The following is a 23400-nucleotide window of genomic DNA, read 5'->3' on the forward strand; positions in this document are numbered from 1 at the left end:
AAAGTGCGCCCGATAAGCTGAGCCCCACCTGGGTTGTTTCAGTTGTGCGTACAGAACATCCCCTTCCAAGTTGACAGTGCTGGGGATCGGGGGAGTGGGAGCTGGACTTGGGCCTGCTTGGCTGGGATTGAGCTTGTGGGACGTGCCCTACTCAGGAGGGACACCTGACAGCGTTCAAACCTCTCTAACTGCATGACTAGCTTAACACCGCAACACCTCATATAGGGACACATAAAGCAGAACCTGCTAGTGGTCCCCCTTCTGGTCAAAGCGGAGTTGTACAACAGAGCCCAACCCAGGGATAATCTGATCTGCAACAGCAAGCTACGTTTGAATGCAGTCCCATTGGTTTGAAGCTGTTATTTCTCATTTCCTGTTCCCAACTTCTCCTGTGGTCTTCTGACACTGTCAGTAGCCACAGATCTGCAATTTCCAGGATAAGGCTTTATCCTTTCCCCCTCACTAGGGCATCTCTCAGGCCCTAGAGTAACTCACACTGTTCTAACCTGCAACAACTTCTCCCAGGGAACAATTTTGGTTTGTTTATTTTGTCGTGGGTAACTATTCCCGTGGTTCACTACACCCTTCCAGTTACCCATTGACAGGCCCCAGTTCTACTTTATTTTATTTTGTTGGTTTTATTTGTTCGCCCAGATTTAGGTGTTAGGCCTCCCACCTAGGCAACAGCCAGCCTGAGTATAACAGATATCTGCGGCCACCCTCCTGTTGACCGAGTCACAATGACCCACATGGAAAGCCCACTGGACCAGTGGAAAGATTTTGGTATCTGGTCTGAAGATGTGACTCCCAACTTTTCGCCCGGTCATGTCAATCTCACATGGTCCAAAGAAGCTGACCAAATTGAGGACGACATTGCCAAACTTATGGACATGCCACCCACTCAGAAATGCGGGAGTAAAGAGCTAACCAAAATACTCGGCTCCCTCGCACACAAACTACTAGCCAGGCTGAAGATGAATGAAGAGGGAACGTCCCGTCTCCAGCAAAGGGTGCAAGCACTCCAACAGCAGGAGAAAAACACCCAACGACTACTGGCAGAGGCACAGAGAGATGCCGCCCAGGCCCAGCATCACATTGGGAATCTGGAGCAAGAACTCCAAAAGAGAAGCTCTCCACCCCATGAGGAGGAGGAGACGGAAGAAGGCGAGATGCCTCACACAAGCAAAAAGCTTCAACATGCCCTGGAAGAGCTCAGAGCTGAAGCTGACCAGCAAGAACAGCAAGCCAGAGCCACCAGAGAAAACCTCAAAGCCAGACTGGACCAGGCCGACACCCTGCTGGACAGAGCCCACACGGAGCTCAAGTACAAGGATGGACGGATCCAGGCCCTGGAAAACCATCTGGACGAGGCACAGAGATGTCTGCACAAGATGAATCACCAACTGATCAGCTCCCAGGAACAGCTCACCGATGCCAGAACGAAACATTGGGCTAACACAGAAGAGATTGACCAGCTGAGACGGGGACTGAAGCAAGCATATGAGGTGAAGTCAGAATTTGGAACATCCTACGAATCAGCGATGGGACCGACGTCATCTCTAACAGTGCGGTCGCTCCCAAGGCACACGGGGATCTCTCATCGGGACAAGGTAACTCCCTGCCCATCACCAGACCTTGAGGAACCAAGAACCCAGAAGGTCTCTCTCAGAGAAGACACCACAGATGGAACAGGCCTACCAAAGCGAACGTTACACCAGCACCGTGCTACCACAAAGGAGCTTGATAAAGTAGCTCGGAATATCAACACGTTCACCCCGAATCCCAGAGGAGGCCACGACATTCATGCCTACCTCCAAGACATTGACTTCCACCTCCAAAGACTGGACAATGTGACCAATGAGGACAGAGTCTACCTCATCAGGATCACATCTAGCCTGGAGGTCCGCAGCTTCTTGGATCGACAACCTAGTCGAATCAAAGCCAACGCCATGCTGCTACACGAAGCACTGACTCGGGAGTTTGCTGATCCTGAGTCAGAACAAGGTATCGCCGTCGCCTTTGATGTTAAACAGAGCAGACAAGAAGCTCCCCAAGCCTACTACAATCGCCTTCGTCGGGCATATTTTGGGTCCAGAAATGAGCCAGACATGGAAGAAGATGCGAACTTCAAGGCTCTCTTCCTTCGGAACCTCCACCCAACCATTAACCACTACCTGGGGCTCATGGCTTGTCCCCGCACCATGACAAGTCAACAACTGCGAGACCTGGCGATCAAGGCGTACCACAAACAAAGAGCAGCAGCTGAGAAGGCAACCAAGGCTCCGGCAGTGCTGAACCTTAGCACTACAGATCCCAACCTAGCGTTGGAAGGTGGCCACCCTCCTCATCAACCACCAATCCATGACCGAGGTTGGAGAGCAGCAAGCCACAGTGAGCGTTACCCTGGTGCGCCCCCACAGCAGTCAAAGACCCAGCCAGACTGGTGGGAGACACGGCGCTATCCTAACAAGGGTAAGCTAAGACCAATGGAGCGATGGAACAAGCGGAGAGACCGACAGGGAAACCAGTTTCCTAAGCCAAGCTCTCCCCCAAGTTCCCGACGGAATCCACCACAGAACTGGCAAGACAGAAGGAGAGGTTACGATCCAGACTCGAGGCCTGGACGAACCAAAGAAGAAGAAGAGTCTAATCTACTACAGTTGCTGCGTGATTTCTTTACTCAGCATCCCCTCAAGAGTCAAGAGGACTTTCGGAAGAAAGATCCAAAATGACTAGGACGGAAGCACAAATCACGCAGGACCCCACAACCCTCACCTGAACCCACGCCAGACAATGCCTACAAACTCCCTCAGAGGTCAGCCCCAAATGACACTCAACAGTCATCGGCCTTCCCTACCAGAGATATTGGAACAACTGAAGAAGTCCTACCTCAATTAGAAAGTGCTACTGACTCATGCCCAGTTAGAGCACCTGATGTTGCCGTCACCAACACAGAGCTTGATCAAGGGGATGAGCCCCCGCTGGTGCCCGGCAGCACTGTCCTGGTTGTGTGCCTTGACTCAGAGCACCAATCCGACTGTGGCGACGCCTCACCAATTCCTGGCCAGGCCCCTGTGCCACAGCTTCTGGGTGACCTGATGGAAAGGGGGGTAGCCAAGAAATTCTACCTCTCCATCACCCTGGAAGATGTTCTCACCCTCGAGACCCTCATCGACACTGCAGCAGACATCACCCTCATGTCAGCCAGTCTCTTCTACCAGGTGCAGCACCTAGCCGCCCAGAAGAACAAAACCCTCCAGCCGAGGAAATGCTCTTTGGACGTGCAGGCATATTCACCAGTGGGCACCAGGATGGATCACATGATCCCCCTCAATTTGTCCATCGGCCCCATGAATGTAATGCACCCTGTATACATTTCCCAACTTGAGTCCATTCCATTTCTCATTGGGAAAGATTTGCTGAACCGGTTTGAGCCATTGTTAGACTTCCAACGTCAGAAAATTTGGGCTCAAGTTAAAGAACCGCTGCCACTGTGGACACCTGACACAGCCACATGGGAATGTCAAACCCTGGCTGTCTCCTCAGACCTCACTCCACACCATGGAGAGAACGCAGCTGGAGATCAGTGTCTTGACACAAGAGACCCATACCAGCATCATGACTCCTTCCTGTGCAGACTGGACCCTACCCCGGGATCCTTCTGCCACAAGATCGGGAAATGCATGTGGCTCCAAGGCATGGAAGTCACAGATGTGGTCATGACCATGGAGGTAGAAGAGTCACCAGTGACAAAAGAGACTGTATGTCACGTGGAGCTTGCTGACGACCAACACCTGACAATCCATGCCATAACTGCCCAGCCTGACACAGTACAGGCACCCAGCTGCCACAGCTATTCTCAGGAGGGACCAGCAGCACCCAACATTGTGGACACGCCCACACCAATGAAACCGTCGCAACACCACTACTTTGATGAAAATGTCTGTCAAGACATGATCACCATTTATGTAGATGGGTGCTCATTCAAACATCAGGGGACCCTGAAAGCTGGAGCTGGCATTCTGTGGCTCAATGACGACCCTGTCCCACCACAACAGCTCAAGCTTGGTCCTCACACGTCACAGTACGCAGAGCTGGCAGCAATCTTAATCACCCTGGACATGGCCTCCGAACGTGAAGTAAAGGACCTGCTGATCTGCAAAGACTTCAGCTATGCACGTCTCAACTTCATGTGCCATCTCCCTCACTGGACACAGAATGGCTTCAAGACATCAGGGAACAAGCCAGTCAAACACCAAGACCTCCTGCACACGTGCGATGCTCTGATTACCGCACGAAACATGCAGATCTATTGGAAGAAGGTCAGCTGTCATTCCAGACTCTCAGGACTGGACAATACATACGATCTCCACAACTGATCAGGCATCCCTTCCTGACATCCATCACCTGATCATGGCTTTACCCTTTCTTCATCTTGCCGAGGGCGTACCTCTTGATGTCCCTGATGCCCACACTTCACCACGGCTCGTGGTCCCTCAGGCACAAAGGGGGGTCATGCTACTGTACGCCCACGACGCACCCTGTGCAGGACACCGCAATGCCAAAACAACCTACAAGGCACCTCTGCAGCGACGGGGTATCAATTCCCCATGGTCAGATCTACAGATTGACTGGGTAGGACCCCTGACGAGATCAGCTCGCGCAAACAAATACTTCCTCACAGTCACCTGTCAGTTCACTAAGTGGGTAGAATGCCTCCAGGCACCCAACGACACAGCCCGGACAACGGCATATCTGCTCACGAACCATGTGTTTTCCAGGTTTGGCCTCCCACTGAAAGTCAACTCAGACCGAGGCACCCACTTCACAGCCGAAGTGATGCAGGACATCTGGAAACTGTTGGGGATCAAAACCCAGTTCCACATCAGCCACCATCCTATGGCATCCGGCCAAGTAGAACGGACCAACCGAACCGTCGTCGGTATGCTCAAGAAATATGTGGCATCCAATCAGAAAGATTGGGATGTGAAATTGCCTCTGGTGCTCATGGCAATCAGAGCCACACCCCACAAGTCCACAGGAGTGTCCCCCTTCGAACTGATGACAGGACGACAAATGACACTCCCTCTCCACCTGCTCTACCAACCTGGTGACAACAATCTCGTCACAGCCTACACCACACAACAATATCTGGACAGCCTGCACCAGCATTTGAGAGCTTCCTTTGCATTCGCCCAACAAAACCTGCAAAGAACCGCAGAGGGCAGGAAAGCCTACTATGACCAGAAAACCTCACAAGATGAACTCCAAGTGGGAGACAAAATCTGGTACTATAGGTTTGTGCAACCAAACTCAGCACAAAGACTTTCCAGGAAGCTTCTACCACGCTGGTCGGGACCACATGAGATCGTGGACAAACTGTCACCTGTGGCTTACTGAATCCGAACCGACAAAGGCACCCACGAAACATGCCTCAAGTGGGTTCATCGGAATCAAATCAAGAAACACCAAGCCCAGAGAAAGCCTGAAACACCCACCAACCAGTCTTCTCAAGACGAAGCCAGCAGCTTGGAATAAACCACATTCCAACCAAAAGAAAGACAACTTTTCCAGCCGAAATCTCCTCCAAAACCTCAACAAGAAAGACCAAAGAGAAAGGGGAGGAAGGATGGTCACAGATAGGGTAGATTAAGGTGGTGGGCCTGACTACTGATATCTGGGTGACCTTTTCAGTTTTGCTGTACTTATCTGTTTCTTTCTTTTGATAGCTTTTCATTTTATTTTGGTTGTTGTTTTTGGTAAGGACCTGGGGTGGCTCACGCGTGCCCGGGAAATTACTGAAGAGGATCCGGTTTTGCAATTTTCTTTGTCCTGTTTGTTTCTTTGCAATTGTTCTCTGGCCGAGAATTGTTGCCCACTATTTCTTTCTCCTGTTTCCTTTTGCACCGGTGTGCAAAACATTCAGAGTCTCGACTCACCCCCTCAATCCTAATTTGGTCTTTATTTTCTACCCCCTATTACTAGGATGATGCTGCCCCCGCTATTAGCATTACTCTGCCTAGGAGGCTGAGGCTCCAGTCTGACACGGCGTTCCCTGGGCCTCCACCTGGCACCATCTTCCGGGGACAGCCCGGTCTCGTGACTACCAACTGTTGTACCCACACAGAAAGAGTATTCGTCTGACGATGTCAACCGAGCCCATTACCTGCACGAGAGACCCCAAACTAGTGGGACAGGTGTCAGATGGACTCAGGAGGCCCTGCATCATGCTGCCGCTGACACTACCCACAGGTTGGAGCAGTAACCCAACGACCGTGACCCAAGCTGAGTCCAATCGATGGCCCAAGAGGCTCCTGAGCACCCGGCTGGGAGCTGCAGCAGCCGTTGGCACCCTGTTCGCCATAGGATTCACCACTCCTCGCGGTCCCAGAAGCCAGGCGCCAGCCCTTGCGCCTCCTCCCTGTCCATCCTGTCACTGTGCCACCCAGAGTGCCAAACAATGGGATGTCAACAATGCCTCGTTGCATGGTGGTGATCCTGTTTCAACTTCCGTCGCCTGAATGATGGCAATGCCATCATCAGCCGAAAGGGGGGATATGTAGGATCACACATGCACATATCACAGGGCCTAAATTCCAGGTGGCCTGAGACAAGGCCGAGCCTGGTACGAGAGGCACCAAAGGGGGGTTACATACACAAACACACACACACAGATAACCAGGGAGGCTAGCACTCCAACTTTTATTGCCCAAAGATTTAGGGACCTACAGACAAGCAGAGTGGACTTCCCGGACAGGGGTCCCTCGACTTGGCACCCAACCCCCTCCACATACACTCTGCCTTACATTTCACTCACCCAACAGACAAACACCCTAAAGGAAGTTTCATTTAAGTTTGGCTTTTGTATACCCTGTATATTGATTTACTCACGACTACTAGTCTCAATATACAGATACGTTATGTTTGTATGTGTCCTAACTTTTAGAGAGTCTTCTGTGTTAAAAACCCCCCCTTCTCTTCCAACATTCCTTTGTGGTCCTTATCTGATCTTGGTGGACCTCACCAAGTTTCTTTGTTTCTACCATGCTATGTTAAAAGAACTGAATTAAGGTGTATCTTATCCATTCTGGAGAAGATGAATTGGCACAAGCCACACCAAACAAAATATGTTGTTTCCAGATGTGCAACTTCTATTGATATTACCACAAACTAACGGCCACGCCTATCTATGGATAAGATGTGCTGTTTGTAATAGGAATATTCGATGTAATATCCGCACAAAGTGTAACATCTGTTGAGGTGCAACCCAAAACCCCTGTATCCTATACTGATATGAATCAGTCACATAGATACAATAATTAATTGTTTAATCAATTAATGCAGATGGTATGAGGTATGTACCTGTGAAGCTGGTATGGCATATTTGGTATCAAACTGATTGTTAATCACCCCTGATTCCAAATCTGGTCAGTGATTACCATAAAAGTGGATGTATCAAAAGTTATAACAGCTTAATGAAAATCATCAGTAAAGGTAGAATCTGGCGGGCCATAAATCCCAAAAGGACTGAAACAGACCCCCTTCCGAAAGCCCGCCAAATGGATGGCCAGCCATTGGGCCAGGAGTCGAATTCCTGGTCATCCCTATTCATGAACTTTAGACCATAAAAATCTAGCACCTCAGAACAAAGGGGAGCAGAGAACAACCAGCAGCAGAGCAGAACAACCGCCAGCCGGCGCAGAGAAAACCATCCGCCCGAAGGAGAACATCAGCCCGGGAGAAGAGAAACCCACAAGAAGCCCTCCGGTGAAGGCCCAGCTGAACAGAGAACAGCACCCAAGACAAAGCTTCACCAGGAGAGAGAATCTAAAAGGGACTCCACTCCACTGCTCCAAACGCCGCGCCTTCCTGAGTGCCCTCAGCCATCAGCTCAGCCATCAACTGCCAAGACCCCCCCCCCCCCCACTCTTCAACCAAGTAAACCAACTTCCTTTCATTCTAACAACTTAAGCTGTTCTGTTTAACCTGCTATAAGACTTTAGGGTCGTGTTTCCACAAACTATGCTTGCTTTGCAGAACAGTATTTCCCATTTAAGGTTACTCATTTAAATCCGGTCATTGCATTTTCATAATTACATTGTTTGTTTTATTCCGTTATTTCGTGTTTGTTGTTTGTGTTAGGTGTAATGTCTGTCTTATGTTAGTTGTAGTGTTAGTTAGGAATAAATGCATGTCTTTTACACAACTTTAGCCTCCGTCATTGTGTGTCTCATAATAAGTTCCTGCCATTGTGCGATCTTGCTACACGCTCTGAACCTCAAACTCACCGGAAACATCGCGAGACTCTCTCTCATCGGCCGTGAGGGGAGCTTCGCTACCAATTGTTTACATTACCTGATGATGCAGCTCGCTGGACGAGCCTTCTAACCCAGGTTACTGAGCGATACTGGTAATTAGTGAATCCCATTTAGGTCTCACATTAACAGACTCACAGGGATACCGCAATTGAGTTTGGAGGAGCCGACCATTCGGCATAACAATTGATTAATAATCAGCATTAAATAATAATTAATTAAACTTTAATTAATTCAAACATATTGGTGGAGAATATTAAAATTTATTTGAGCTATTAATTCCTACAGACGTTTGCACCACAAATGTCTTTACACACCCATCAGTGAATGGTTTAATGTTTTAAATGGACTTATGCAGATTGTTGTCAGCTAGGCAAATATGTCACTGTCAACAAGATACAAACTAATCTCTATATATTCATAATTAACAATGATAATAACGACTTATCAAAGTTAATTTGTTAAAATCGGTGATATAAAGCAATCCATACCAGTGACCATCATGAAAATAATTGATAATTACTACAAACATAATGTCACAAGAGACGACCCACAATGCAACACTTTGCAGGTAAAGCCCCATGTAGGGGACTTTATTCATGAAGACAGCAGAAGCACAGACAACCAACCATGACCAGACTAGCCAGCACAGGACTAGGGAGCATTTAACTAGGGGGCAGGGACAAGTTATGAGACTAATAAACCCCCCAGAAGGGTAACTGGGGGGCAAGGCTGACTGGAGGGGAAGTATATGACTTCGTAAAACATTGTTTCATTGGTCAATTAAACACCATCAGTAGACAGTGGAAAACGGGCATATTCCATCTTAGAAAAAAGGTCACAATCATCAAAAATGTGGACATACATGGTTTCCGTCAGACAGGAATACTATATTGAGCTTTAACCACTTAGAAAAAGAGACACATCCTACATGATTACCCAGTGTCCACCTAGACAGAACCCTATGTAAGATGTTTGTATTGTATACTGTGAAAAACCTATTAATATTTATGTATTAAATAACAAAATAACATTTTTGCCTGCACCACACAAAGTGAATACAACCAACGCTGTCTATATCATTAAAGTGCTCCTGTCAAGAAAAGCATGTGAGGTGACATTAACTGAATCCAGTGACACTGTAATGCATTTAATTAGCATATGGCAACACAGACTGTACATAGCAACGGCCATTGGGTGGATTAAAACTGCAACTTGTGACAAAGACTACTTCAGACCTTTTTCTCAAAAGTTTCATTTACATGTTGTGTTATGTTATGAACGATACCCATACCAAATAAAAATAACCTTTCAATCACATTTTAGTTTATTTTATATCGCTTTAAAGTGGCGACAACATGCCGACAAATGAACGTACTGTATCTTTAAGACTGTGCTCATAAATATGTATAACTACTAAACAAATATAAAAAGCGGATCTAACAGGATCTCTCCCCCGTTCTGCACCTGACAGGCCACCCCCTCTTCTCCGATTCTGATTTAACCCCTGGCTAGAGTGTATAATTTAATTTTACTGATAAAACTTATGAATAGTTAAATATGGCATTAGCACTATCATATTTTCACGTGATGGCTTTGATTCTGATGATAAGCGAATTGCGTTCTGGTAACATTTTTTTATCATTTCCCTTATTAAAATATACGACTCGTGTGAGTCTCGCCACGTAATTAAAAGAACCGCATACGACGTTTTTTAACTCGGGTAGAACGCGAACCTACTATATTTTGTTTATGCATTTCCCTTTTTATCCACAAGAGGGACATCACCGACAAGAATTACCCTGCTATGAAACTACGCACCAACGTACCCTCGCTGCAAGACTGGGCCTACATAATTCGCTCTCAACCGACTTTTATTCTAGTCAATGCAACAAAGCTTAAACTCTATAATTATTTATTGTTATGAAAGTTATTTTTTTTTACCCTTTTCCAGCGTTGCAGCCAAACAATTTTAAAGTTGTTTTAATGTGAAGATGAAAAATACGTTTAAAAGCCTTCACATTGCCACATTGCATCATTCTTTTTTGCAACTCTGATTTTGTTGAAAAAATTGTACTGCACAGTGAATTAAATATTATTTTTAAATATGATCATGCATTGCTAATAATTATGTATGTTACAATGGGAAATACTTAACAGTAATGAAAAGTACCGACCCAGATAGGCCTATATAATTTTATAATTTTACTTCAATTGTGGTTACTGTTTTGTCTCCTAATATAAACTTTCAGTTTATTTATATTTAAAAATGTAAAACAAGGGGGATATGTGTCCAGTACATATGTGGTTTGCATCGATCGGGACCCAAGGGCAGTGGATAGATAGCTGCATAAATCCCAGGGCTCCCGCGGCGCGGGTTAGCAGCCGGGAACCGTCCCGTGCTACGGATGTTAACGCTAATTCAGCTTGCCGGTCGCGTCGAGACATGGCGCCCGTAGGACTCTCTTTTAATCGCTTCACCTCGGAGAGAGTCACCCTGCCCCAACTACCAAGTCAAGGATCGCATTTGGTTAAACAGATCGAATAGCTCCTATATTAGATCAGAGATTATATCCATCCACATCACGACGTGATTCAGGCCCAATAAAAGAGCCCTTATTTCAGTTTTAGAAATCGGTCGTGAATACACCCGGAATCCAGTGCATCGTTTTGAGAGGTGTACTGTCCCGTCACATACTATAATAAAACCCTTCAGCACTTAACTGTCATCTTTTTTTATTTTATGGTAGGCCCAGGCCTAAATTAATGTACCAGACGGCAGTGGAGTTTTCTTGCTCTCCATGCTAAATCAAAATGCAAAAAAAATACATGCGATCGCATTAAGGATATATACAGCTTGCATGCAAACCTAAATAAAATACATTTTAAAATATCATTTCAATTAGGTAACCAATTTGAATACTTTGACAGATACAGAAAAACAATATGTTACAGGTACCAATTAATAGGATATTTTAAATAGGCCTAGGCCTACATAATTTTAGGCTATATAAAAATGTAAATCTGATATACAGTTTATATTAATTTAAACTAAAACAGCAGATTATTATTATTATTATTATTATTAATAATAATAATAATAATAAACGTACATTTTAAAATTTCACCCGTCCATCTTCCAACTGCTTTTCCAGTACAGGGTGATGGTAAAATGCGTGGAATATTTCCATTATAAAAATAAAAATTCATACACAGAAACCTGAAAAAAGTTCCTCATTTACAGGTATCTGTCCCACCCAAATCGGCTGCGGAACAGGCGGCACAGCCTCCCGCAGCCTAATCTTGAGTCTCCTCTTCCTGTGGGACACTTTTTGCAAGCGGCACAACTCCCAGATGTTCAGGAAACTAAACAAACATTTAATCCCCCTCCCTGGACGGTGTATCAACCAGCCTGATTCCAAGACCCTGTAAATGGTCCTTCATCCGAAGGATCTAACAGGCTCAGAAGATAAGAACACAGTGCCAGTTTTACGCAACCTTTACTCCAGCGGATTAGCCCGGCTTCACCACGCAGTGGAGTATCATACTATTATCGCATAACAGCCCAAATTTCTATAAGTGCTTTGTAGTTCACCAACGTGACAATTAAGGCCATGGTGACTATAGTAGCCTAATATAACTATGGAAACTCAGCCGTAGTTTTTTTAATCTGCATGTTATCTAACCGATCAAATCTGGAGAATCGCAATTCAGACAACAAAAAGTAGCTCCGTAATGTATTTTTTCCCCACTATCGATTCTTGGTTCTTGCTCACATCCGATGCGAAGTGTAGCAATTTAAACAACTCTGCTCACAGTGAAAATTCACTTCCACTTCTTCTTTTTCAAAGTAGAGAGAGAGCATGATCTGGTAAAAATGCAAATGTACATTTGTAATTATGGTCACAGAAAGAAAAAAAAACTAATTACAGTTCTCAGGAATGAAATGTAAGATGAGGCCAATAGTCTTGATGCTGTGGAATACAGATCTCACAGAATATAACTCAAAAATAGTTCTCACATACAACACAAACAGTGAACATTGAACATCTAACAAAAGCCACATTGTCACAAATTGATCTTCTTTCAGTAAACTATCTGCATGACATGCTCCAGAACCAAAGCTCCATTCCGGATGGATGGCTGACTCAGCAACTCAAATATCATTTACCTGTCAAATACACACGAATACAACCTCTAATGCCTTCGCTGATGTCCAGCATTTTCAAAAGACATACTTTCAAATGTTACGTGTACTGGAAAGAGGATAGTTTACATTGAAATTAACGATGTAAATTCTTCGGCAAGTTTTAGTGGTTATTGCCATAGTAGTTATGAGGAATACATCCTACATCTAACAGAGGATTTCGCTTTTCTTTGTATAGCTAACTAATCTTATAATGGTCACATATGATAAATGTAGTATTTTTGGATGTCAGATTGGCTCATCTCAACTTTGTAATGGCTTCATTGCGTCACCTATCGGTTGCATCACAAATTGCAACAGAAGCAGTCATTCGGTCTTATTCAATAACAGATTCCTTCTGCTTTTCCCGTTGTCATTCCTGGCTTCGCATCACATCCGTCAAAGTTTGTTGTTATTATAATTTCTATTTCGTGGGTGCCCGGGCAGAGTCCCCCGTGGGGTTTTTTTTTACTGCGAGAGGAAGCAGATAGATATATCTATGAGCACGGGGAAGCGGCGGCGTCACTTCCGGCGCCCTGCCAGTCTGCAGCTAACGGGCGATGAGGGCAGCTAGACCCTCTTGGGACGAATGCAGGGGAGGCGGCGTCGTCACTTCCGGCGCTCTGTCAGTCTGCGGCTAACGGGCGATGAGGGCAGCAGACGAAGGCAGGGGAGGTCGGGGGCGGAGGGAGCGAGTCTGAGACCGACGCTGCCGACCACGGGCCTGCGGGATCCTTTTCACGCAGTTATGAGAAAGAAGAGGAGAACCTGAACAGGGAGGGGGGAAAAAAGAAAGAAAAAAATAAAGTAGACAGGGGGTAGCTTCACCGCGGGGGTCAGCCGCTGGACTGCTGCGGGGGGGTGGGGGGGCGTCGTGTATGTTTTTGTGAAGTTGAGCGCGACCGCCGGGATGCTGCGCTGGATACGACAGCAGCTGGTAAGCGGCCGAGCGCTGGGCTCCACTGGCTTCTCGCTGTGGACGTGAGTCCCGGCGACATACTACAGGCGGGCGGGGGGGTTTCCGACGGCGTCCGGGTCTGGTGCCTTTTATGCATGGAGCCCGGCGCCTGGCCTCCGTGTCTGTGAAACTCATTAGGCCTCTTCGGTTTTTTTTGTTGTTAGTTTTTTTTTTGTTTGTTTGTTTTTCTTAGCAGTAATTCGCCTCTGCGCATTGTGCGACATTCTGGAAAAGTTGTGCCAGCGACGCGGTTAGTTGGCTGGGTAGTTAGTTTTAAGGGCACCCGGTAGTGCACGGCTTTCCCCGTGGCGTCGAGGACTCCGTGACCGGGGGAGACTCGGCGGCGTAACGTGGCATTGCGGAGCACAACCGGGATGATGCCGTCTTCCTGCCCGCCGTCGGGCCGATCGGAAGGGGCTCCTCTCCTCCCGTAAGCCGGCTGGTCGTGCGCTGTGTGCGCCGTACTGCCGCCAGCTTTCCGGGAGAATTTCAGTTAAAATAAAAATATATATCCGGGAATAACACACAGGAAAGAAAAAAGAATATCGCATATTATAGTCTCCACTCCCCTCACACAAATACCACACAGTGTTCTGATGTGGTATTTGGACACGTGTCAAAGCGGGCTAGATGTCTCAAAATTAAACTACAAAATAGCTTCACTATAAATATTCCCTGTGTTTTTCTATAATTTGGATTTTATAAAATAGTAACTGCAAAGAGTACTTGAATCCTCTGATTATTGTGTTGTCTTAGCTGATAAAGGTATTGTGAATACTGTAAACACCATTAAGTTTAAATCCGGTTAATGGAAATAAAGTGCATTCGTTTGTCGCTCGCTTAAGCTCTTTGTATTTTTGGGTTCCTGCGGTTTTTTTTTTTTAACGTAACCTAAAAAGTTTATTCGAAAGTATCAATATGTGGCTCAAAATGGTGATTCTGGGATGGCAATGGCTTCTCAGAAACTGCAGCTTTGTTTACAATCTACAGTCATATTAAATCATGTCTGTAGGTATAGTGCATTAACATGATTGCGCCTATCTATTTAGTATTAAGATTTTTAAAAGATGCTCTTGTTTCCTACATGTCTTTGGTACGAGGTGATTTTTTAAAATGGCATCGGTGAGCCCTGAGTCAAAAGATGGTCTCTAGTTTTGAAGAACTAAGCCATGTAAAGGTGTAAATGAATTCTAAGTCTATTGGCATGTGCTGACCTGTTTCGAACCAGTAGCAGAGAGATGTGATCTCAGCTACTGTCCTTTTGATGTACAGTGGCAGATTTTGACAACTCAAATTCGGGGGCTAAAAATGTCATCTTCAGGAGTTTTGTTTTCTGCAGCCGAAGTGGTGTTTTACTCTTCGGTGACGCTCTCGCTTAGGAATGTGTTATGGAGGTTAGGGTTGTGGGAGCGCAGGGTGTTTCTGGGAAACCAGAATGACACCTAGGTACCCTCCTCTTGGATCCAGAAGGCGGCTTGGGTGTGGGGTCTAGTAAAGTCATTCATTCATGAAGTTTGTTTTTTTTTTCCCCCCCAGATCTGTGTAGTGCAAGGAGGATTTTACTTGTTGGAAGCTTGGAATGTGAAAGCTTGGCTGAATAGGGCCTTGTTTGATTTACGCTCTTATTTTTTCCATGGGGAGGTGGGTCTGAAATTGCTGCCAGAGGTCCACATATTGTTAACAGATGGTGCGCTTAATGCCGTTGTGCGACAGCCTGTTGTGCTTTGTGGGACCGTAGATTCCCCATTTTGGAGTTTTCTGTTCCCTTATTGTCATTTTACTCACGAACCCTCCCCCGGGAATTGAGGTAGGTCCACAAAAGTGACAGGGGTTATCTAATATGGTCTCATGTCAACAGCTAGACCTTGTAAATTCAAGCGAGCCCTGTCACAAACTTACCGTAGACCGCTTGGCTGCCTTTGGTGTATTAGGTAACGGTTCACATTGTATGACCTCCGCTTTGAATCATTTGTATCCTAGTACACTTGTTTATATTTCTTTGTTCACGTTAAAGGTTTATTGTCCTGAATGCTGCCTGCAGACTTGGAACATAATATGATTAGGTGTTGCACTTAGAAAGTCATCTCATTGTTCCCTGGTTCTTAGGCAGCCCGTGTTTATCTTGTCAGATACTGGTTGTGCCTGAAATACCTGTGCAACGTTGAGGAGCAGGAAATTGGGAAACACCAATGCTTGGGATTCTTGATTTGCTTACCTGATAGGACCTTTTTCCCACCCTTTTAAGTGTAATTTTGGTTCCCTAGAGCACAGGGATTGGAACCTCTACCCCTAGAGAGAACGTTTCTGTGCTGTTTTCGTTCATTTGACCCCAGCTATTAATTACCGTGTTGTTGTTTGGAGAGGAAGGAGGCGTTTCAAGGTGTAAAGTGGCTGCTGAATTGTGTTTATACTCCTGAAAGGGTTGGAAATGCCGACCCTTGAAGTGCAAGGATGTGAAAGGAGTATTGTGGTGACTCATACGCTGAATAATCTGTAGTAAATAAACATCTCGCTGCCTATTTTGTGCGGTGGGCTCCAGCCTAGCGCACCTGCATGGCTTTGGCTGAAAACATTGGGGAATTAGTGTTGAAATGTAAGATCTCCCCAGCCTCGTTGTCTCACCAGTTAAGCTAGGCTACGAACCCAGACCCACTGGCAACCTCCAGCTGTTGGCAGAATCAAGGCAACTGCATCAGTGATGAAAGTCGGTTTTTGAAATGCAGGGGGAAGTGTTTGCCAGCGCTGCGAGAGATGGCTGTCTGATAACTGCTGTCTGTTGGCTCATAAAACATGCCGATGCCAGATTAGTGTTGTTTACTGCGATCATGTGGCTTTACCGTGCTGGTGTTTGATTACGCTTGAGCCGATTCCTGTGCATTCTGTGAGTGTGGGATTTGGGTTGAGATGCTCTGGGTTCTTGGTTTTTAGTGTCTTTTTCGTGCTGTTTCAGCACAGTCTCACATTGTGGCCACAGAGAGGAACTGAGACCCTTGAAAAATATAATTTTCACAATGGGGTAAGGGGTCAGACTGCATTAATGATATTAAAGAACCAATTTATTTCATTATTAGATTATTTGAGGGACGTTCTGCCTTGCCATATTCTCTGCCACCACTAGCACACCTGAATCAAGCAATTAAACAAACTGATCATTATCTAAATTATTCGATATTTATCATTTGTTGGTGGTATAATGTGAAACACAGAATGTTGAGGGTATTTGGGCCCTCTGTTAACACCTAGTGACGGTTACTGTCGATTGACCTTGAAGGTCAATATATGATGCAGGGCAGTTATGTGTTTGATGTTCCCAACCGCAGAGTAAATGACTCTTTGGCAGAGAGCACTTTGTAATTGGAAGCACCCACAACTATGGTAGGGCAGCATGGAAAGAACAACTGCATTTGTTTTCTGCAATTGCTACAGTTCTGATTTTCTCAATCACGATCAAGCTAATGATCGAGTTAACAAGCCGTATCCACGAGGCCAAAACTAGGGTTTGTAAGCCTGGCATCACTATTAAGAATCATTAGAGTTCTTGTATTTTCTTCAGACTTTGTTAGTTGTTGCCATTGAGGGGAATAATCCACTTTTTTTGCCTGTTTACTGGATTTTTTTTGTATGCGCTTGGCTTCTACAGTTTATGAAATCTAGCATTTTTAATTTACCTTTAAATGTTTAGCCTTTGTTGTATAGCTCAGCATGTGATAAGCAGGAGGGAAGCTGGACAGCTGTTGTCATACTGTGCAGGGAGATTTTGTTGTGGAATGGATTTGGTGTATAAAAACCTGGTTAAATAATGCACAGGTTAGTACCTTGTATGGCTGTTGATTGTTCTTTGTTAATCTTTTTCACACTTGACAGCTTCAGTCAGTAGCACATGTTTTGTCTGGCACCCGTGACAGATTATCCGCCTGACCTCTCTGCCCCCGCCAACTTGTCCCCTAGGGTTTCGACCCGCCTCATCAGAGTGACACTAGAACAGTCTATATAGCCAACCGGTTTCCCCAGCATGGTCACTACACCCCCCAGAAGTTTGCCGACAACAGAATCATATCGTCCAAGGTAATGTCAGATTCTGGGGCTAGATCATGGGCTCTCTCTCTACAGGATAGAGCAGGGGTCTCCAACTCCGGTCCTGCAGAGCTACTGTCCAGTAGGTTTTCTATCATACCCGGCTTCTGATGAGCCACACCTGTTCTCAGGTAAATACCAGGGCCAGATGTGGCTCATGGTAGGATAGAAAACCTACTGGATAGTAGCTCTCCAGGACCGGAATTTTCAGTTCTAATTTTCTGTTCTCTAGTAAATGTGTGTGCACTGCCCTAAAGAAGTGATTGTAAAAATATACATTTTTCCCTCTCTCTCTTCTGTTTTTCAGTACACTATTTGGAATTTCGTTCCGAAGAATTTATTTGAGCAATTTAGAAGAATAGCCAATTTTTATTTTCTTATCATTTTCCTGGTGCAGGTAAGTGGGCTTCTTCAGCCTGCTTGTGAGGGTTGTGTGTAAGGCCTCGCCGTGCATGTCGCTAGCTATTGGACTCACCTGGCTCTGACTCACCTGGCTCTGACTCACCTGGCTCTGATTTCCCACTTCACCAGCCTCTGCCTGCCGCTAACGGCCCGCCTCCTCTGCCGCTAACTAGATAACGTTACCCGCTCCTCCAGTTCTTTGCCCAGAACCTAACTCGTGCTGGGAAATTTTGCCCCCCACCTGTGAAATTATTTTTTTTTATTTATGCTGTTTGTCCTCGGGGGGTACAGTTTAAACCCACTGGTTGTTTAGGGTGTCGTTTACGTGTCGATGCTACAAGCTGGTGTAACAAGTCCGCCCTACCCCCCTTTGTCATTCAGCTGATGATAGACACTCCCACTTCTCCTGTGACCAGCGGACTTCCCCTCTTCTTTGTAATCACTGTAACGGCCATTAAGCAGGTAAGGCCCCCAGAGCGGAGCAGCCTGCCCACTCTCTCCACGTCACTAACAAACCACATCCCCAGCTGTGGTTGCTGCCTTTGATAAGAGCCCAGAAAGGAAATTCTCTCTAAGCCCCTGAACCGCCACCCTGGAGACATCAGTCATTGTTTTCTGAATAGATCAAAATAAGGCCATAGCCTGAGTGACGAACTAGAGAATTTGTCGTGTTTAAAAAGCTTTTTAAACTGTAACGTGATTAAGTTGAGTCCAACACGCCACGCCTCAGTTGGTTTGCCTTTTAACTCAGCAGAAACGTAGTGCCTCTTTCCTCGAACCTTCAGCCCTCACTTGTAAATGTTGATCTTGGCGGGCCGCCCGATCCACACTAAGCTTGGGGGGGGGGGGCAGTCCCATGCTTCCTAATCTAACCTGCCGCCGTCACCCCTCCCCTTCCCGCGGCAGGGCTATGAGGACTGGCTGAGACACAAGGCCGACAACGAGGTGAACGGGGCACCTGTGTTCGTGGTGCGGAGTGGCAGCCTGGTGCAGACGCGCTCCAAGAACATCCGGGTGAGTGGCTGGGGTCCTTACGGGGGGGGATGGGGGCCAGAGCAGGGGAAGGAGGTTTGGAGGGGGTGCATGGAGGGCTACAGAGTCTCAAGGGGGTGATGTAAGGGGGGTGATGTACGGCACTGTGCAAAAGTCTTAGGCAGTCAAAGAAAATGTTTCGCTATTTACTTGGGTACTAAGGGTATATCTGCTATGAAGAAATTCACATTAGACCAGGGCTGGGGAACATGATCCATGGAGGGCCGGTGTGGGGGTGAGTGTTTGGGATCAGCCAATAACAGTGGGTCCCCAGGACTGGAGCTGAGAACCTCTGCTTTATTATTGGCTGATTGAGAGGTCATGCCAAAAACCCGCACTGGCTCTTTATAGGTCAGGTTCGCCGTCCCTGCAATAGACGATATGCAAATTAACACTAACATGATAAAAACGAACAATAATTTCTCCTGTTCTCCGAAAAGTTACTGATATCTTGTTGGACAGCTTGAAGGACACAGTTCAGTTCCTACACCTCTCCTCAGGGGCACCCCAGCCGTTCCATGTATTTGTTACATTTTACGACCAGCTCACTTAATTAATTAATTCTTAATTAAATGACTCACTGAAATATTGATTAGCCAAACAAGGTGGGTGGTAGTCGAGTCAGAAAATACATGGGTGTTTTGAACGGCTGCTGCAAATACTAGGGCAACTAGGAGAGGTTTGGAAATGGTTAAGCTTTGACACACATTGATAGATGTTACATTGTAGTTTTACACCAACATTGTCTTCTTTGACTGCCTAAGATTTTTGTACCCTACTATAGGAGCTGGTGGCAGCCCTCTTATCTCTGAGGCTTCACCAGCCTGAGGGGTGAAACACTAACTCTTAAGTGGTGCTCATTTATTCGCTCTGTGCTCTGCGGTGTGTGTTAGTAAAAGCAAGCCGATAAACATCTCAACAAACAGGTTTGTTTCGCCCCAGCTGGTCACCAGAGCTGATATCAGGTGGTTTTGTGGTGAAATGAGATTCTGATCAGATGGGAGATGATTTATTAAGCCCAAAAGGAAACAAAGAAGTGTTCAAAAATCAGGCAGTGTGCTGGGCTCCTAGATGGGGTCCTGGCACACCATGTGCTATAGGAAGACCAGTTTGCAGTTTCCTTTTGCTTTATTGCCGCCGCCTCGTTCTGCTTTTGAGCACAGGCTGAGGGCCTGAAAGAGGATGCAGCTGGCTGCCATGATTGGTCACCAGCTGTGGCCGTTTGAGGTTGCCGTTTCACGGTGTATATAACACTGCATGCTTTCTGCACGCTTACGGCATCTTGACAGGGGAACCTATGCAATTTCTCACCCTCAGGTGGGCGACATCGTGCGAGTGGCCAAGGATGAGACCTTCCCGGCTGATCTGGTCCTCCTGTCATCTGACAGAGAAGAGGGGACGTGTCACATCACTACCGCCAGCCTGGATGGGGAGACCAATCTGAAGGTGGGCTTTTAATGGCTTCTGACTGCCACAGCTAAACGGATTACCAGTGAACCTTCCCGAGTGGGTGGGGGGTGTGCGTGTGCACCTGGTGCACTGCAAATCTCTGACATCATTGTACACCCCCATTTCAGAATCGGGGTGATCTTATTTGACACAGAATTATGGAAAGTTTGACATTGTAGGATGGAGGGCTTTAACCTTTAAGGATGGGTAGGATGCATGGCCCCTTGTTCCTGGTGTCTCTTCACCTTACCGTCACTCTGCTTCGCCTGTCAGAGAGCGAGCCTCGTGTTTTCGATTATCCTCTATACTCTGAAAGGGTAATCAGACGGCATGCGGCAAATGCGACCACTGATCGTTGGCTGCCCTTTTTAAAGGGGGGGAATTCCACCCAAAAATTAAATTCTGTTTTCCGCCGTCGCCAGACAGTGTCGTACATGTCTGAGGGAAATTATATTACCGGGAAATAAAAGTATCCCTTTGTTTTCAGGAAGCATTTTGGCCGCTGATGTCAGCAGCAGTGATTTCCATTTTGACCTGTGTTAGTGTAAAGCTGCATGTTTTGCTGTGTTTTAGTAGCGACAGTGTGGCGCTAGCAATGCAGGATCCCCCCCCAGCCAGTTTCCATGCCGAGAGTCCCCATTAAAGGACGCAGTAAACCATATTCTGGGTGATACCAAAACACTCCCTGGGAATTCTGGGAACTGGTAGATCCTAATAATGCTACCTAGGTTTTTATTATTATTATTTTTATATGACCTTGTTTTAATAAATTTGTGAAGCTTAAGGTTTGAGTTTTTGGCATTTGTCAGGACCACTTGTACTCACTTGTACAACATGGTATGTGAGAGAACCTGTGTACCTCACCCCTTCCCTCGCTACAGACACATTTTGCAGTCCCAGAGACGGCTGTATCCCAGACCGTGTCCAAACTGGAGGCCCTCCAATCCGTGGTAGAGTGCCAGCAGCCAGAGCCGGACCTGTACAGGTACTGAGACTAAGTGCTGGCGGTGCCTTGCAGCTTGCTGGAATCGGTTATATTTTTAGTCGTGTTTCAGGCCCCCCGTCAGCCTGCCCGTCCCTCACCGGGGCCTTCTCTCCTTTCAGGTTCGTTGGCCGGATCACTGTGTCGCAGCAGGGGGAAGAGATCGTAAGGTAATAGTCTGCCTTTTGTCGTCCTGCTGAATCGCTTGCCCGGTTAAGCTCGCCCGTGGATCGGCATCGTGTGTCAGCCGCTGCTTGTGAGCGGTGCTTAAATTCAGCTCTGGGCCTTTCTGAGCACAAAGACTCTTCCATTCACCTGCTGTCTTATCTGTTTGTTTTGAGAGGCACGTGTATCTCAATAGCGGCGTTGAATGGAAATGCACAAATGGACCGTAGCACTCTTGGGGATGATGCTTAATTGGAGGGGACTGGATTGTCAAAATATTTGCCCTCTTTTGACTTCTACTGATTGTCTTAGACCCTTAGGACCAGAAAACCTTCTGCTTCGTGGGGCGAGACTGAAAAACACCAAGGAAATTTTTGGTAGGGTTCTGTCTCTCAGTCTTTCTTGTGTGTTTTTCCTTCTTGTGTCTGTATTCTTGATTGTCATATTGTTTTATTAATTTAAAATGTCTCCCCTTAATGACACAGTTGCTTAGCTGGTGTTTCATGCAAATCGACTCATGCGGTTTTGCCATAATGGTTTACACCTACAGCACCCTTTCAGTAATGTTAGCATGTCGGGGGGGGGGGGGGCAGCTAGTTAACCTTGGACCCCCAGAGGTCTGTTTTTCTCCCCACTTGGGAGTTTTTGGTTCTTTCTCTCTCTCTCTCTCTCGCTCTCTATTTGTTTCTCTTTAAATTTTCCCTGTTTTTGAATTATTGTGTACAAATAATGTACTAATTTATTACACCAATATAAAGCACCTTGAGGCGATCTGTGAAAGGCGCTATTTAAAAATTAATTGAAATAGAATTGAAAATTTGCCGGAAGAGACAAGACTGAAGATACACTGGACTTGCACCTGCAAACCCTCTTTACCAGTTCTCCTGTCTGCTGTCTTAAGCGTTTATGGTCGTGTTATATTCCTACAGGAGTGGCTGTTTACACGGGGATGGAGTCCAAGATGGCTCTGAACTACAAGTGCAAATCGCAAAAACGCTCGGCTGTGGAGAAGTACGTCTGGCATCTAGATGGCCTGTTGTTAGCTCGGTATTCGCCGTTTTACCAAGGTCATCATCCATCTCGCTTCAGGTCGATGAATACCTTCCTGATCATCTACTTGGGCATCCTGCTGTTCGAGGCCATTCTCAGCACTATCCTGAAGTACGCTTGGCAGTCTGAGCTCAAGTGGGATGAGCCCTTCTACAACAGGAAGACGGAGCAGGAGAGGAACAGCAGCCAGGTAACTAGGAGACCTCTGCTGGCCATCACAAGGACCTTCTGTAGACTTTAAATGTTGGTTTCTCTTTTTTTCAGCTTTAAAGGTAGAATCTGAGAAGAAGCTTGAAATGGCATCCAACTTGGAATCTTGATATTTTGTGCTCTTTTTTTCCATTTCAGATCCTGAAGTTCATCTCTGATTTCCTCGCTTTCCTGGTGCTCTACAATTTCATCATCCCCATCTCACTGTATGTGACTGTGGAGATGCAGAAGTTCCTAGGTTCTTTTTTCATTGGCTGGGATCTGGACCTTTACCACATGGAGAGCGACCAGAAGGCCCAGGTCAACACCTCAGACCTCAACGAGGAGCTGGGCCAGGTGGGGGCGGCGTGTTTCGGTGTGGCACCTTCTGCGGGTGTAGACGGGCGCCGCTTGATGGCACTCTGTGTGCTGCAGGTGGAGTACGTTTTTACGGACAAGACGGGCACCCTGACCGAGAACGAGATGCACTTCCGGGAGTGCTCCATCAACGGGGTCAAGTTCCAGGAGATTAATGGCAAGCTGGTACCAGAGGGAATGACAGACGATGCCCCAGACGGCTGTATGCCACTCCTGGTAG

At 46.4% G+C, this 23400-nt stretch overlaps 1 protein-coding gene across 8 annotated transcripts in view; it reads left to right on the top strand.

Annotated features, from left to right (window-relative positions):
• Positions 1-13041: 13041 nt before the first annotated feature.
• atp11b (ATPase phospholipid transporting 11B) overlaps positions 13042-23400 on the top strand; it is a 33526-nt gene continuing 23167 nt past the window's right edge. For 5 of the 8 annotated variants that reach the window (XM_023832899.2, XM_023832900.2, XM_023832896.2 and 2 more), the window contains exons 1-13: positions 13042-13438; positions 17408-17524; positions 17841-17930; positions 18317-18397; positions 18842-18949; positions 20285-20413; positions 21298-21401; positions 21521-21568; positions 21876-21940; positions 22493-22574; positions 22653-22803; positions 22962-23159; positions 23238-23396. In XM_023832899.2, coding sequence (XP_023688667.1) covers positions 13412-13438; positions 17408-17524; positions 17841-17930; positions 18317-18397; positions 18842-18949; positions 20285-20413; positions 21298-21401; positions 21521-21568; positions 21876-21940; positions 22493-22574; positions 22653-22803; positions 22962-23159; positions 23238-23396 — 1359 coding nt within the window. In that variant the 5' untranslated portion in view covers positions 13042-13411. The remainder of the gene's footprint in view (positions 13439-17407; positions 17525-17840; positions 17931-18316; positions 18398-18841; positions 18950-20284; positions 20414-21297; positions 21402-21520; positions 21569-21875; positions 21941-22492; positions 22575-22652; positions 22804-22961; positions 23160-23237; positions 23397-23400) is intronic. The other 3 variants (XM_023832898.2, XM_023832904.2, XM_023832903.2) reach the window with 1 other exon arrangement.

Source organism: Paramormyrops kingsleyae, chromosome 21, assembly GCF_048594095.1.
Source record: "Paramormyrops kingsleyae isolate MSU_618 chromosome 21, PKINGS_0.4, whole genome shotgun sequence".
NCBI classification, from domain to species: Eukaryota; Metazoa; Chordata; class Actinopteri; order Osteoglossiformes; family Mormyridae; genus Paramormyrops; species Paramormyrops kingsleyae.